The sequence below is a fragment of the Mytilus californianus genome, unplaced genomic scaffold, assembly GCF_021869535.1.
Source record: "Mytilus californianus isolate M0D057914Y unplaced genomic scaffold, xbMytCali1.0.p SCAF_5, whole genome shotgun sequence".
NCBI lineage: Eukaryota > Metazoa > Mollusca > Bivalvia > Mytilida > Mytilidae > Mytilus > Mytilus californianus.
The window spans coordinates 51,770,251-51,787,457 of NW_026262701.1; the positions used below are offsets into that span (position 1 = coordinate 51,770,251).

General features: G+C 31.8%; 1 protein-coding gene across 1 annotated transcript in view; it reads right to left on the reverse strand.

The window, feature by feature from the left end:
* Window positions 1-17,207, reverse strand: part of LOC127702471 (short transient receptor potential channel 7-like) — a 72,689-nt gene that overhangs the window by 37,724 nt on the left and 17,758 nt on the right. Inside the window, exon 2 of the mRNA XM_052206679.1 lies at window positions 382-491. Within this exon, the coding sequence (XP_052062639.1) occupies window positions 382-491 (110 nt within the window). The remainder of the gene's footprint in view (window positions 1-381; window positions 492-17,207) is intronic.

The window sequence follows — 17,207 nt, forward strand, 5'->3', positions numbered from 1 at the left end:
AAAGAACAGAAACGATAGGGAAATTTTCTATACAAAGGTATTTAGGGAAACATTGTGATTATCTTAAGTAGGTGAAAATGTCAAGGACGTTCCAAAAATAAAGTTTCTCTGCAGCTCTTTCGTTAATCAATCAATATGATATGCAGCAATTTTCTTGAAACTAATTCTATGTCGTACAGGTTTTGTTACTTGGCTAATAGCATAAATAAGGCAGTTTTAATATCATTTGCAGGAAGAACAGTACATGGAGTGGATGTGAATGAGACAACATTCTCATAGTAACAAGGAAACTACCAATTTAACATGTTTAAGTGTACCAAAGGAACAGCGGTTTTATTTAGAAATTTTGACGTTGCTGGACTTGTCATTTCTTTAACTTACCGATCTGTTAAATCCATGATACTTTTCACCAAGTGTAAATTTTTGAACGTTTCGTTTATCCCTTCCCGTCCTCTGGTACGACGAGTCTATGCTGTTATCAGCAGTTCTGGCTAAAAATAAAAGAAATAGAAATATTTAAAATAGATTAGAATAAATAGGTGATGCTGATGATGATGATGACCGATTGGTGTTTAACGCCCACTGGTAGTGACATGCACATGCATATAAAGACGACAACAAGTTAATGTGAAATCAATTGAACCCTGATTCGTATTTGACCGAGACCCGGAGCAGGAATTTGAACAGCTAGCTTACAAGGTAACAGTCCGTCGGTCACTTTACCTTATTCGGACTTCGAGCCGAACCGTTTTAGTCTTTCTCCTAAATACCGCGTGCTTAGCGGATACGCAGCAAATACCAATTTTCAAGTCTTTGAGTTGACTTGGTCGGGTATGGAACCCACGACCTCTCGCACTCAAGACGACCACGCTACCATGAGATCACTGAGGTTGTTCAGGAATAAACTGAAGATACAATTAACAATCTAATGTGTTAGAAAACGTTAGGAACAAACTTAAACACATGACACATAGTTTATATTGAGCACATGTCCTGCTGCATTTTTATTCAATACACAACTTCAATAGTGGGTTGTCCGATCTTCAGTTCATCTGCTTCTCGACATCGTTTGTCATCCGTTTGTACTTAAAGTGCATCACAAATATGGATAAGATACAAAACAACTATTAGGTAATATAAAAACAATTCAACGTTACGGATAATGAAAAATGTTTCATTTTAAATAGCATTTCCGGCCAAATGTTTATGAATCCTCTGCCTTCGGGTCTAATAACTGGGTCGTAAATAAAGAGTGAATTTTTATCTGATAGATAATAGATTGTATGATGGGTTAATACTATGTTTTATTTTTTTTAATCAAAGATATCTTTGTTTAGATTACTCCCTAGAGTAGCTTTGGTGTTATTGTTTTGTTTACAATATAGACAGAAATCCTTGAACAATATTATTAGGAATCTATCATCTGTGAATGCATGGAATTTTTAGAATCCCTTTCTGTTCTATCTGATTATTTTGATTGCTCATTCTAGTTGTAAAAAGTTGGTATTTTCTGTACGTAGGTTTATAAAATTTGCAAGTTACTTTGCTTGATTTATCTTCCAAACTTCGATTCTAATTACAAAGAACTTCTACACCTTTTTATATAAATGTCACAGATTGTAGTTCTAGAGCATGCGTTAATTGTCACCCCGTTGTACCATAAATTTCTATATAAATTCTAATATCAAAAGGAAAGGAAGAATTAAAGAAATGTTATGAACTTAATTAAAATGATCACTCTTTTGGAATATCTATATACAAATAGGCAGATGCTGTATGTTTGCAAATGAAACAACAGTCCACAGTTAAAATGACGAGTATTTAGGTATTTATATGTCACCGTACGACCTTCAACAATGAGAAAAACCCATACTGTATAGTCAGTTATAAAAAGCCCTGAGATGAAAAATGTAAAACAATTCACACGAAAAAACTAACGGCATCATTTATAACATTGCAATTTACGAAAAACAAATATGACAGACACGAACAAACGACGATCACTGAACTACAGGCTCACAACTTGGGACAGGCACATAAAGAATGTGGAGGGGTTAAACATGTTTGTGAGAGTTCAACCCTTTTCCTAACCTTAGACAGTGATGTAACAGCAATACATAAGAACAAATTTTAAAGATAAAAAAAATGGCTAAACTCAATAGATCGGAACTAAGCACAGAAAATAAATAACATAAAGATAATAGACACAAACCACCGATATAAGAGAACTCGCAGTTACTGAAAGCTGTTTCAAAGTGCGTGACTTAAGTATCAATCCGTAAACATTGAACGGATCTAATGTTAAGGCATCATGAACAATCTAAGAAAAAGCATGACTTATATAAAAATAAGTAGATGTGGAATGAATGCCAATGAGACAACTATCCACTAAAGTTCAAATGAAGTGGATGAAAACCGTACGGCCTTCAACAATGAGAAAAACCCATACTATATAGTTGGCTATAGTTCATTTTTATATAATTTGAGAATTTTAAAAAGGATTGTTATATTGTTCATGGTGTTATCTGTCCCTTTTAGAAATTAACCCCCTCCCTCCTTTTTGGTATTTTATTGGCAAAATTGCTATACGATGAACCATTTCTCATACATGTCATCAACACAGCATCAACATAGCATAGCAATCAACACTTAATTTATAATTCATCACCAAACAGCAACTCTGTAGGCACATTTTAGTACTACATGCATTGTATGTCATTTAAATACGCGTAGTTCATTCTTCGATGCTTATCCCTTTTCGCACAAAAAAAAATATGATACTCAAAGGGATGTAAATATCCTTACGCAACTTTGAAAAAGAATGCATCTAATCACATTTAGAAAATTAAAACCACACAACAAACTTCGAGAATATACACAAAAGCTAAAAAGCATTCCTTTCATATAAAAAATAGAACCATGATACATGTAATTCATCTTATTTAATATTCAGTGCATAAACGATGCGACCGTAACAATTTGGCACAAGTACACTCACAATGAATATTATAATATATTTCTTAGTCGTAAATGAATTTCCGTTATTTACATATTATCTTTAAAAATTTATCCGATATCAAGCCGAAATACTAATTGAATCGACCTGTCAATCATTTGTACAACAAATTAGTTATGATATTTGTTTCTGATACCGGTACTATATATTCTTCAATTTCATCACTTTTGCCGTCGTAATGACTTAATGGATTATGCATGTCGATAAGTTTTGTATATAAGCTGATTTTATCAACTGTATAAATGTTCTATTGGTTTTAGATTTGAAGGTGATTAAGACTCTCAAAATGCAGTCTGTTATGTAATTGTTTCAGTGTTCTTCTTTTGTACATGTATGACAATGTCTGGTTGTCGCTAATTGGTAGATATAAGAAGATGTGGTATGAGTGCCAATGAGACAACTCTCCATCCAAGTCAAAATTTATAAAAGTAAACCATTATAGGTCACAGTACGGTCTTCAACACGGAGCCTTGACTCACACCGAACAGTAAGCTATAAAGGGCCCCAAAAAATTACTAGTGTAAAACCATTCAAACGGGAAAACCAACGGTCTAATCTATATAAAAAACGAGAAACGAGAAATACTTGATGAACCACATCAACAAACGACAACTACTGAACATCAGATTTTACTTTGCCATTTGAAAATCGAAAAACTTCGGAGAAATTTTTTTTTGGCATAGGAAGAGAACTCTTGTAAAAAAACCTGGCTGACATCTACCTGTAAACATCAGTGCAGATTTTCACCTATACGGTCTTGACCCAAGTCCTTAGGTCCGTCCTATCATCTGTACACATGACTGGATGTAACGTACTCGTCCCACAGACGAATAAATAAAATGTTTCAAGTATGTTCTTGGGGAACATCGATGTATTCAACGACCATTAATATTCTTACTGTTGCATGCGATTATCATCTTCATGAAAATGAATAGCATTCTGTTGGAATAAGACCCACTCTACTCAGACACCATTTTTTAACTCACAGCCTATCTTATGGTTGTCTGAAATTACTAGTCTTTGTTTCTCTAACTTAAAAATACTGAGTGCACAACTTTGAATAGGAATATACCATGTTTACGACCATGAGTAAAATTAACCACCTAAAAATGATGTGGCTGTTTTTGAAAATTGCATGCTTCAATTTTTTACATCCTCATCCGTCAATTATGTTAAGTAGAATTCATAAATACAAAATAAAAAATCTGAAACTAATAATGCAAGGGTCACATAAAAAAAACTTAGAAATCCACTTAGACTCTAGAATGCTTAATAATAAAACATCTCTTTTAATTAATTGTGTCAGGTAAGTATGAAGTTCTTGATGGGGTTTACAGAATAGACAATAATGAGCCAAATATACATAAAAATGCATAAAAGAAGGAAAAGAGAAAAATTGGGCAAAAAAATAAAGAATCGTGAAGAATAACCTACAAAATTAAAGAATACAGAAATAAAGGAACCCCATCCAGACCCTCAAATATTGGATAAGGACTAAATGTATCCATAGTTCAGCATACTGTAGTTATTTAAAATTCTATCAGCATTTCTAATAAATAACTTTATATAAATAACACATAGCTGAGAGGATGATAGAGCAGATTGTTACCCCGAGAAAACATTGTCAACTGAGGAGAAGTCAAGGTTGACAATGTTTTTCGAGGGGTACCAATCTGCTCTATCACACTCTCAGCTATGAGTTATTTGATTTATTATACTGAATGTCCTATCATTATTGTCTTTTACTGTTGAATTTTAAATTTAAAGTATTTTACAATGACGTCACGTACATTACAACGTTACAAATATTAGAGAAATCAACAGACGTGAAGAAAGATGTTTTTTTTTTTATTTTGACAGTCTATAAAAAAAAAGTTCTGGGCCAAAACGTAGAACTTAAGCATTGTCTTTAATTATTTGATGTAAATTCAATTTATTGTCCTTAAATTATCGATTTTTGATTGGTCTGCACGAAAGGGTGACATTAAAAAAATTGTCTCCCGCTCAGCCATGGGATAGAGTAAATCGTCTCCCTCGTATTAGCCAATCAAAATCTGGCATTTTAACGTGAAGTATAATAATACGTATTGTTCTCGTCTTTCAGGAAAATGGCCAATTTTCTTTCGGACTATGTACCACTTTCACCGTTATTCGTTTCCTTTTCAGAATCAATGGATGGGTCACTAACTACAAATATCCATTCTGCATTGATTTGGTTAAACGATCCTTTAAAGTATTTGATAAATGTATTTTCTTCATACCTTTTTGGTGAACTAATACCCTTTTCACCGCTACAGTGTGCGTGCAAAATTACGCTAATTTCAAGATACCAGTTAAAAGAAATTCAAGGTTAAACAATGCCTTCTATTGAGTTTATATCTGCGTCATTAAAATGCCGGAATCGGAATCTTCAGTTTGACATTTGTTTCTCAACATTCACAATCATAATTAGACGAAACAGAGGAAGAGGAGACAGGGTGACAACCTTAATGATATTCAGACTGCTCTTAGTAATCAATGCTTTGCCTTTAAAGGGAAAGTCGTAGACATCTTGATTGTCAAGTGGTTCTGATGATTGAAGTAATTATCCGTGATATGTACGTCTTGTAAACGCTTAAAGTATTGGTACCCTTGCTATCAATCGGAAATCTCACGAGATTTCTTGTTTTACATTCGAATTAAAACTTTTAAAGATAAAGAGCACAATGATAGTGATTAAAGTATGTATTAAATATTGATGTCAATAATGTTTACATAGCCTTAATTACATACTTGAGAATTTAGATAATAGATAATGTTTGCATTCATAACGCAGTGATAATTATACTCTGTTATTATATATCATTATTATAAAAGAGGATGTTAACAAATCCTACAAACGGTTATGTAGAATGTACATTTTCAAACAGTTATTTAAAGTTTGCTTCTTGTTCATGTTAAAAATTCCAATATAAATTGTTCTAAGAACAGTTCCTTGTCTGATTAGATTTTCAAGTCTAAACCATGAATTCAATGTATATAAAATACTGATATCAAGCTTTATAGATTCCTGACGAGAATAGAGATATTAAAAATAAAGTGACAAGTGTTACGTGTATACCCATAGCAATTTAAATAACAGTTCACATTTTCATAGTATGTTACGCGTATACCCATATAGCAATTTAAGTACAGTTCACATTTTCATAATGTGTTCGCGTATAGTATATTTGTAAGTAGCTGTGACAATCAAATGAAAGGGCAGACGATAAAACGGACAACCATTTTAATCATATTAGACAGTAAGTAAGGTGGGTTGTGAAAAAAATGGCGGATCAGAAGCTTTTGAAAAAATTAAACATATTGTGTCGAGTACAAAATTTTGCATTACTGAAAAGCATGATCCATAGACCACTCAGAAGATTTTTTATTTATTAGGTTTTTAGAGCGCTAAAAGAATGGCACTATTCCAACATGGATAGTTGGATTTAATGCTTCCCTTTCCATTTCGTCCAGAGTGCTTAAACATTCCAAACTGCCGAATTGACGGTCTGTGGGGATGCTCTTCTTGCTGGAATATTTTGAGCTAAGAAAATGTATTATAACAAATTACTGAATTACTTAATAATGCATTTATAGTTTCAAACCTAGAGTTGTCTAAACAAACGAAATGTAAGCTCGATGAAAATGCGCTTTGTGTAAAAATTCAGATCGAATGGTGTATATTGAAAACAATAAAACAAACGAAACAACAATACATGTCAAAACGTTCCTGAACATGTCAATAAGTTCGTTATAATATGCATGGCATAACATTACGCCATATGTTTTGTTCTCACACATTTTGTCGATTTTCTGTCTGATAAAAATATAACCATTGACACCGACAGTCACTATACAAATATCTATGATGTAAACAAAATGTATATCAATTCGAAAGAATATAGTCATGTTATTATTGTTTACATTACAAAATGTAAAGTGAGGATTGTATTTGGCAAGTCATAAAATTGCACGATACATGGGTCATTGGTACACATGCAGTCGTTGAATCTTTTTAAAAGAGAATCACAGTATCCCAATTTATGTGGACACTTTAATTTATGTCTTGGGAATATAACAAACGCAAATCAGAAAATCCTGGAATTGTTTAATTTACGAACTGTTTAATCAATTATCAATAATTAATTGGAACCTTTCAAGTGTCTATTTAGAACGTTTATACAAATAGGGCGGTTGTACGGTGTAAAATAATGATAAACGAAAGTTAAAAAATTATTTGAGATGTAATTAGAACTTGTACAAATGTACTGTTTTACTATGAGACTGTTGTATTTCTTTTTTGTTTTTTTTTTGTTTTTGTTATATGCCTTAATATTATATCAACGCATATTAAAAACTTGGTTGATTGCTGTTTGCTTAAAGTTCAGTGACAAATATTGCATACACTTTTTAATTAAATTTGAGATGTTTATAAATTTAATCAATATACTTGAGTAGCTAATAAATACCTCCCAAATGTATTTTTGAAAGATTTTGGCAAATTTTGAGTATTTATCTGAAAAGGTGATACATAACTAAAAATTTAAACAAATAATGTGGATATGTTGCAATATTTTATCAAAGTTCCGTTCAACCGCCATGTTCAAGACACAATAAAATCCTTGGTAAATGATTAATATGTGTTAAAATGATGGAAAATCTTCTGAACACATTATTAACGCTTTATATTTTTATTAAATTTCACAACTTTTCATCTATTCTGATATCGACACAATGATCGAAACATTTTCAATTTATAATGGTGTTTGTAAATAATCATGGTTCCTCTATTGCTATTACTTCATTAATTTTGCGGCTTGTGGTTTCTTAAAAGTGCAAAACAAACGGGTCAGTTTTTCATATCCGATTTTACAGTAAAGTTATAATTTCTATTCTATTTTGTGCATCTCTTTTTCGCTGCAATGTCCATGTAATTATGTAATACCATTATTTTAAGACTTATAATTTATTAATAGAATGATTATAATGATTATAAATCAAATTTTGATTTTTAGATTATTATATTTTCTAAATTACCGACATACAAAACGTTGTCATTTGCTCCTTATTCCATTTACTTAAAAGACATTGTAAAAACGAATTTAATACATCCGCACATAGGCAACTTTTATAAAGGTAAATTTTGAGGCAAACGCTCTGTGTTTTTATTGGTTGTTGTTGTTGCCAAATGCGGACATTATTTGCGCACTTATAAAGCGCTAAACATGTAAACATAGAACTGATCCTTAACAAAAGCGTTAAAAGCGGCCAACTTTTACACGAGACGAAATACATTTGTACATGTAAGTGCACGTACAAACATCTTAAATTGATAATTTGAACCAGTCTCCTGACAGAAAAAACAAGATAACTCTGTTTCTGAAATAGGTATCCGTTCTTTCTCTCTAAAATCGACCGAAATACGACACCTCACATATTGACAGTTTCTTCCAGTCCACATAAAACATGTTCTTAATCATAGCTAATTTGGGTCAATGGAAGTGTTTACTACAGGTTCCTATAAAGAGCTAAGGAAAGGCGACCATGAAGAGAAAATGTCTCATACTAGTGTTTGCTTATAGACATTTGCTATGACGACTATTAGTCATATGTCTATGCATCATTTGAAGTGCTTACAGTGGTTTGAATACCTTTCCTAGAAAATATCAGAAGTTATCCATATTTACTCCGAACTGTTAACTGATTGACTTATTGATAAGGACAAACCAAGATGAAAAATCAACGACTTATATTCGTAAACAATAGGTCTTATCAGAACTGATTTACCCGTATATGTATAAATTTAGGGTGTGCTTCTGCACAGCTGATACGAATATAACTATTTGGCATACATGCTTTACATTCTCCATTTCGCCACCCACAATTATTGATTTGTATTTAAACACAGAAATTTGACGAGTAATGAAAATAGTAAAAACCAAATTGACTGATTTATCAAAATATCTATTGAATTTATATATTATGAGAAACAACCAAACCTCTCAGCATTTTTAAATTCATATCTGGAATAGTTTTTCTACAATGTAATAACATAACAAGTACACCCTTTTAATTAACAATCCACTTACCAGTCATGCTTCCTTTAAATTCAATTCGGTTTAGTTAATGAAAGCAGACATGGAATCAAACATCCTTATAATCATGTTTAAGATGATATAATCCAGTCTTTAAAAGAAATGCTTCCAAGAATGCCATTATGCACATTATACTTAGAATGACTTATTCCTTAAAAATTCCAAGAATATTATTCATTCACATTATTCTTAATATGTATTATTCCTTAAATAACCAATGCCATGTAAAACTAAACGCCGCGGTATTTTAGTTGTCAAAGACAGATATGTTACAAATCAAATTTTTATTCATGATTGCGATGAGGCCTTCATTTATAAGAGGATTGTTGGCATCAAGTAGTAATTCAATGATTTTTCCTGAATGATAAAGTTCATGTCTTCTTTATCTACGGCTTTGACCGTTGGAACTAAGTCAATTAGATTGTATGCTAGTTCAGAATTATTATCTTAACATTACAAATTGTCTGATCAAATGGAAATACACAATGTAAATATTAAATTTTCTCAGTTTCCAGTCTTTTATATCAAGTAAATTTAGATGTACATATCAATAAATTAAAGATATTACTTTTTACTTATGTCTAATAATTAAATTATAACACATACATTTTGCACATTGTATTGTTATATTTCCAATTTACATTAAAGGTAATATAACATATGCAAAGTACAATTTGAACACATGTATAAATCATGATTATGATTTACAAAAAATGTATATTATAGATGATTGATGCTTACGAGTAAGCTATTAAACCAAGACTTCATTATAGTAAAGTAGAAGTCACCCCTTCGAACATTTAACGAGGACCATCATGATGATTTGTTTGACTGCTATGCAATGTCTAGGTCACAGATGACCACGTACATAAGAACTACTTGTCGTAGCTACAATCCCGTCTTTTTTTCTCGATTTTGACTGAATGCGACTTTTCACAGCTTTTTTTCCTTTCAAATGAGCGATACGACGGTATTACTAATGAACCAGGAACTGTTCAATTTTCCAGATTACCTAAGATAAATCCCGGTGTTTGGTAAGTTTGATGTTGCTCAATCTTTATATTTTTCTTCTGTGTAGTGTTTTGTGAACTGTTGTTTGTCTTTTGTTCGTTTTACTTTCGGCAATGGTGTTGTCTATTTTTCTTTGATCAAAGGTTTAAGATTGCTCACTTGGTTTCTTCTCCATTTTTAAGTATATTATATGTTCACGAGCCTCACCCGAACTTGTCCTGTAAGTCATATCTATTTTATATGACCTATATATTTAAATGGTAATCTGGATATGTAAGCTTCTTCAACTATAGACACAGAGTTCAACCTTATTTAAGATGACGAAATATCGATTTATTGGGAAACTAAGAGAAAATTGCGAGACTAAGAACTCAGTTGATTAAGATCAGTCACATGCCAGCGGGCTATATTGTTAGGGCAACTGGCGAAATAAATTAAAACACCAAGTCTACACCTCAACAGGAAAATTCTCACCAAATTATATTAAAATAATGTGGTTCGGTAAATCTTCAAAAGATTTTTATACGTTTTCCCGTCGGCTTAAATGTAACTTCTTGATATGTTTTGTATTACCACTTTAAAATATTAAATTGGATGACTAAGTTGTATTTTCAAGTAAAGTCATAATCAGAAAGTTAATTTATTGATGATGGAATCCATGTATTGTTGCACAATGGCTCTTTGAAAATATGATGAGTTCCGTAAGTACCATACATGGTAACGGAATAATTTTAATCTAGTACACTCATGACAAAAGCACAAAAAAAAAACGGTTTTCAAACGAGCATAAAAGACTAGCTAAAACCATTTAAGGTCAACTTTACCTGAGGAAGTTCTAACCTTATTTTAGCACAATCACAAATCGTATATATACCGTACGTAAATTCACAAACAGAATGTACCATTAAATTAAAGCTTATATCAAACCTCTATTTATAAGCACTACCTGCTGGACTATTTGATTTACCTATATCAGTCAACAAAATATAAACACTAGTTTACACACTCGTTCAGTACCTCCCATGCAACCCTTTTGGCATTTTTTGTTTTAATTTGGATCAGCTGTTTTTTTTTTTCTAGATTTATTACAGTCAATCTGATTAAACTACAGATTCTGTGCCAACGCTTTGCTTACAAAGATCGCATACGATTGTAACTGAAACGTGGACCCATGGGCTATATTTCAATCAGATTGTTATTAATTATAGACTCCGGTAAATATATCTAATCGAGGACAGCCGTACTGGTTGTCCGGTTGACATCAAATTTTATAAAGACCTTACAAATGAGTTTAGTATCATAATGATATAAAGTACCACCAATCATGAAAAATATTTTTTGCAATGGCTGACAATATAAAAGAGGAGATGTGGTAGGATTGCCGATTAGACAACTATGCACCAGAGACCAAATGAACTATATGTTGCAATACGGCCTTCAACAATGAACAAACCCCATATACCCATTATACATGATTACACTACTTAGTACAACCGTACGAAGGGAAGGAATATTTATATTAGCCAAGTTTCTACATTTTGTTTCGGTTAATATTGAAACGAAACTCCGGTAAGTTCAAAAAATTTACTTGTGTATACTAGTATATTACAAGTACACAACATCTAATTAAAAATTAGGAGATATGGTATGATTGCCAATGAGACAACTACAATGTATCTACCAAAGTTCAAATGAAGTAGATGTTAGCAATTATAGGCAACCGTACGGCCTTCAACAATTAGAAACCCATACCGTATAGTCAGCTATAAAAGGTCCCGACATAAAAATATGAAACATTTCAATTGTGAAAACTAACGGTCTATTTTATAACAAAAGAATTTACGAAAAAAAAATATGACAGACATGAACTAACGACAACTGAACTACAGGCTCCTGACTTGGGACAGGCGCATAAAGCATGTGGGGGGGGTTAATATAAATAAGATGTGGTCTGAGTGCCAATGAGACAACTCTTCATCCCAGTCACAATGTATAAAAAGTTAACAATTGAAGGTCAAAGTACGGCCTTCAACACGGAGCATTGGCTAACACCGAACAGCAAGCTATAAAGGGCACCAAAATGACTAGACTAGTGTAAAACAATTCAAACAGGAAAACCAACGGTCTAATCTATATAAAAAACGAGAAACGAGAAACACTTAAGAACCACTGAACAACAGGCTCCTGTTTGTGTGCGCTCAACCCTCGCCCTAACCTTGGACGGTGGTGTTACAGCAAATTTAACATAAGAACAAACTATAAAAATCAGTTGAAAAAAGCTTATTATTATTAAGTATATATTTCTTTTGGTTAAGGAGGTTTAGATAATGGTAGACCACATGAAAAGGAATTGTCCTCATATTCAATACAATGTAAAGAATACTTCAATCTATATGTTTTGTTGCATATGAGTCTCCAAGACATTAAAGACACAAACAGTTCAAAATACATCTGGAGGTCAACAAATAGTTTGATCTTTTTTGTTCTTAATCTTGTTTTAAGTTGTTCAGCTGTTTTAAAGGAGAATGCCCTTTGATTTATTTTGTCTCTGGTGTCTCATTGGGATTCATACCACGTTTTCTAATTTGTATATACTATTGGCGCAGTGATATAAATGATAATATACTTGTAGCATTGTTCACCTTATGTTGTCTCAATTGGAGTTTTTATTTCTGGAAATTTTCAAATGCAACTTCAAGTTTCGTCTATTTTCATTGTAAAAATTATATACTATAAAAAAAGAGTAAAATAACAATAACAAAAGGTATTGTACATATAATGGTAAAGGTATGCATTTACTTACGGTTGAAGCATTTGCGTTTAAAGGAGATGGTTATGAGCAATTTTTGAAAACTTTTTCTTGATAAAAAAGAAATATATAATTTTTATGAGTTCATACTGTTTTGAACGTATCACTCGTATTTGGGATACCAGTACAGTGTTGTCTTCTGCCACTAAGTTATAGCCTACCTCTAACAATATCAATTTACCATTCAGTCAAATTTGAATAATTTGTTATGTTTCCAAAACAATTAATGCTTATTGTTAAATGCAATTAAAATGTTTATCTGCAATAGACATTGATTTGACTGAACATAATTGTGTCACCACTATTTATAAATTTAGATGAATTATTCATATCAAATCTATATGTATACGTGAAATATTATAACTTCCGTGGTATAATCAATAATATGTAATTCAATTGCATAGGAAAATTCAAACAAATAAGGATTAAGTATTATAAACTGGTTTGTTTTTTATCTGATTGGACTTTGCTTCTGTGGCCAAACGATCTTTAAAGCTGTAAGAAAACAAAACAGTCAGACAGAACACGATGATTACGATTTCGTTGTTTGGTTACAATTTTGATAAAGTCATTTTTATTTTTCAATATATATTTTTAACGATAAGATTTCGATATTTTTTCTTGGTCATAAGATTTCAAAGTCACAATGTTTTATAAATGTTTTAAAATTTAAGGGATTAAAAACTACAAATTCTGTCTTAAAATGTATCAATATATATATATATAATTTAAACACGGGTAACATTACGATGGATGACATTTCTTAAACATGCACAGGAACTGATGGTCCTTTCGGAGAACCTGTATATACTTGCAGATTTTATTGGAATTCGTGATCCTCAATCTTAAGCTTTCTGAGTAGTATTTATGACGTTTTTTATTTTTTTTACCATGGAATTGTCTGTCTTCCGAATAATCAATTTATGATTGCCAATATACCCTAAAGGATTGTAGAAAAAAAAACCTAAATAGTCCGAACATCTGACAAAAATTCATAAACCTGACCTGAGTACATCCTTAAGCGAATGGTTCCAGCAGTAATCAATCATAAAAGTATTTATAAGGTACAGATCAATTAATATTAACTCATATTCAAAACGGTGTTGAGTATACATGTACAAGAGCAACATGTAATACTGTATGGTCAGACGTTGTTTAGGGGATTATCCAAGTGTATGTTTATATCAATTTATTAGATAAGATGCTTTTCTGATCAGCATTGACACTTAATTTAACTTGAACTTTGATAAAAAAAAGATCTGTTTAACCTGCCGATTCTTAAATTATATAATGAAATTCTGTCAAGCTTAATTATATATAAACACATGTTGAAGATTAATAATTCTATAAAAATGCATCGTATTTTGTACAGTTTTTGAAAAAAATAGATGAAATATTAAATTACAAATACAATCCTACTTTTCAGTTTTAATCATATAAGGACTATTACATGACTATTACATATTAAATAAGTTTTACTGTTCTTTATCATGAACATGTACTTTAAAAGAGCCTGAGCGTGTGTCTTTGTCTAAAAAAAAACAAACCTGACAACGATTCCGGGGGGTTTTCTCAGATAATTAAACAGTAGCTTTAGGTGTCTCCTGACACAAAGATGGATCATAAATATAAGTTAATACAATATTTTACTGGAGATATCTGGTATGTATGCCTTCGAGGATATTTATTGATATGAAATATCTTAATCCTACATCACAAAATTGAAAATGAGATACGTAACTGTTCTGAATCATGCTTGCATGATTTACCGATTAATTGAAGAAAAATAGATCTCGAATGAATTGCCAAGTTATGATCTGTAGTACGGTTATACAACATTTAATTTTTTTTTCAAGGTGAAAAATTGTTAATTTAAAAGATAGACTGTATTTAAATAACAGGCAAATACCTTAAGCTTGTTTTTTTTTACAAATATGAACAATGAAATTGAATTGATAACAGTAAAATAAATCAAGGAAGTTTGTAAATTATGGTTAAGCCACAACAGGGAATATTGTGTGCGTTTTTATCGTCCCATAAGTTTAATTCTCTTTTCAGATATTGTACAATTACCGCGCGTAAAACAAACAACAAACAATCATTGTTTGCAAAATAATAAAATTATTATACAAGTGTACACTTCCGCGTATTCCAAAAAGCTTTGCACTCTCTCAGTACATGGCTGCAAATTCATATTCATCACATAGCTAATTGACCGAATTATTAAGACTATTCCTTCTATAAGGATGCGAAACACGGAAAAACCAATAAATGAAGATACCCTCCCCCTTTTTAATGGTTTGTAAATATTTACGGTAAACCGTTCAAATATTATTTTGCACTGATACCTCTGTTTTTATTTGTTTAGTTCAACTTGACTGTTATCTCTTGTTTTATATAATAGTTTACCATCCCTGTTTCTGTCCATGCTTGCATTGCAAAAGTACCCAGGAAACTAACAATGAAAGAGAAAAAATCCATGTGTTTTCTTAACAAATAAAGTTTATTTAGTTTCATAATTATACACTATTGGTCCCTATGGATAATTTAATAAAACGGTATACAGTGAGGATGGAAAATATGAATTTCAAATAAAAGTGTTCTTGTCAGTATTTTGAACCCTAACAACTCGGAAAACGATGCACAAAGAATCTATTTAAAAATAAAACATGATTTCGTTTAACTTTTCAACAAATTTAAGAAACAATATCCAAGAAGTGGATTACTGTATGATGTGGGGTAAACGTTTATAAAAAAAACGGCGACCAAACGATACAAAAATCATAAAGATTTCGACTTGTACATGTCTGTACATATTATCAACCTACAATCAACAAGAGAACACAATGTATTATATTGTATTGCTATTCAACATTGAGGTTAGTCCTAACTTCTACTATCAGAAGTTAAATTGTAACGATGCCTTCAAAGTTTGACGCGCATACAGCGCCTTTTTTGGATTAAGCTTCATTGAACTACAACTGGTGGACGTATGTTTAAAAACACTGTTACCATAAAAAAAAACGTAACCAAGTTTTAACAGAATATTGACTACATGTACCTTCATTAAGCTCCAAATTATGACAAGTCAGCAACATTTTACTCTTTTCCTCGTATTGTATGTTTTAACAGCGTTCATGTCGTGCTTTTTATCTCGAACTTGTAAATCTATACTGAAAAGCGCAATAATTCGACGCTCGTAAACTTCACTATACTTATTTCAAAAGTCAATAACTACAAACAAATTGTTACTTTCGCAATAGAAGCACATTACAACAATCCTGTAACAGCATTATATTGGAGCTGTATAAGGTAACTAACTTCAATGCACTAACTATTTCATTACAAAGCTAACAAAGAAAAATAAAAAGTTACACGCGTTCTCGTGTTAAGCATATCCTCACTTGCAATTCAAAGATTTAGCAAACATGAAGTAGGTGTCTGACAGACCCAAAACACTATAACACTTAACAACTCCACTTTCAAACTGATGACCAAATACAATTTATAGTCATTTTGTTCAGTAGTTTCTGATAATTAAAATGCTGGCTACGGACGGACGGGTAAACAGACGAAAGAACAGACGGACAAATAGATTGCAGGATAGGCCAATTCCTACAGTTGATGTACACTATTGTCATAAAATATTCATAATTCATCATTAACGTGGACGTCATAAACTTTTGTATTTATACTGAGATGCACACACATTGGACGCTTGTATTAGTTGACTGACTGGTACAAAATGTACTTGCTTCACATCCAGTGGCAAATATTCCATGCATATTCAGGATGAGAAAAATCAGTAAATACAATGGGTACGTTCGGCAAAGTAGGTCGATAGGGATGACGAGCTGAAAATTAAAACTGATCCTGGTTATGTTTGACAATGACCCAAATTTCTCTTAAAACAGGTCTGCTACGAGTCCCACAAAGAGTTGCGTGAGTAATTTCGTGCAGATAGCGTGACAGTCTACATACTAAACGAGGGATTTGATTTAACTTCATTATTCTGATGTTGCTGTGTATTTATACATCCTGTTTAGTCAAACCTGGGTTTCACTCCCGAATGGGATAAGTCCTTATTAACCTATTTCTATACCTCGGTCAGCCATTGTGGTATTGACGTTCTTTTAACATTTCGCTTAATATGACATGTTTTCATTAAAGAGTTGCGTGTTTATCTAAATGCGATCAAGATAAAATGTTCTAAATTGATGTAAATTAATTGAAATTACTTGTTAACATTCATATA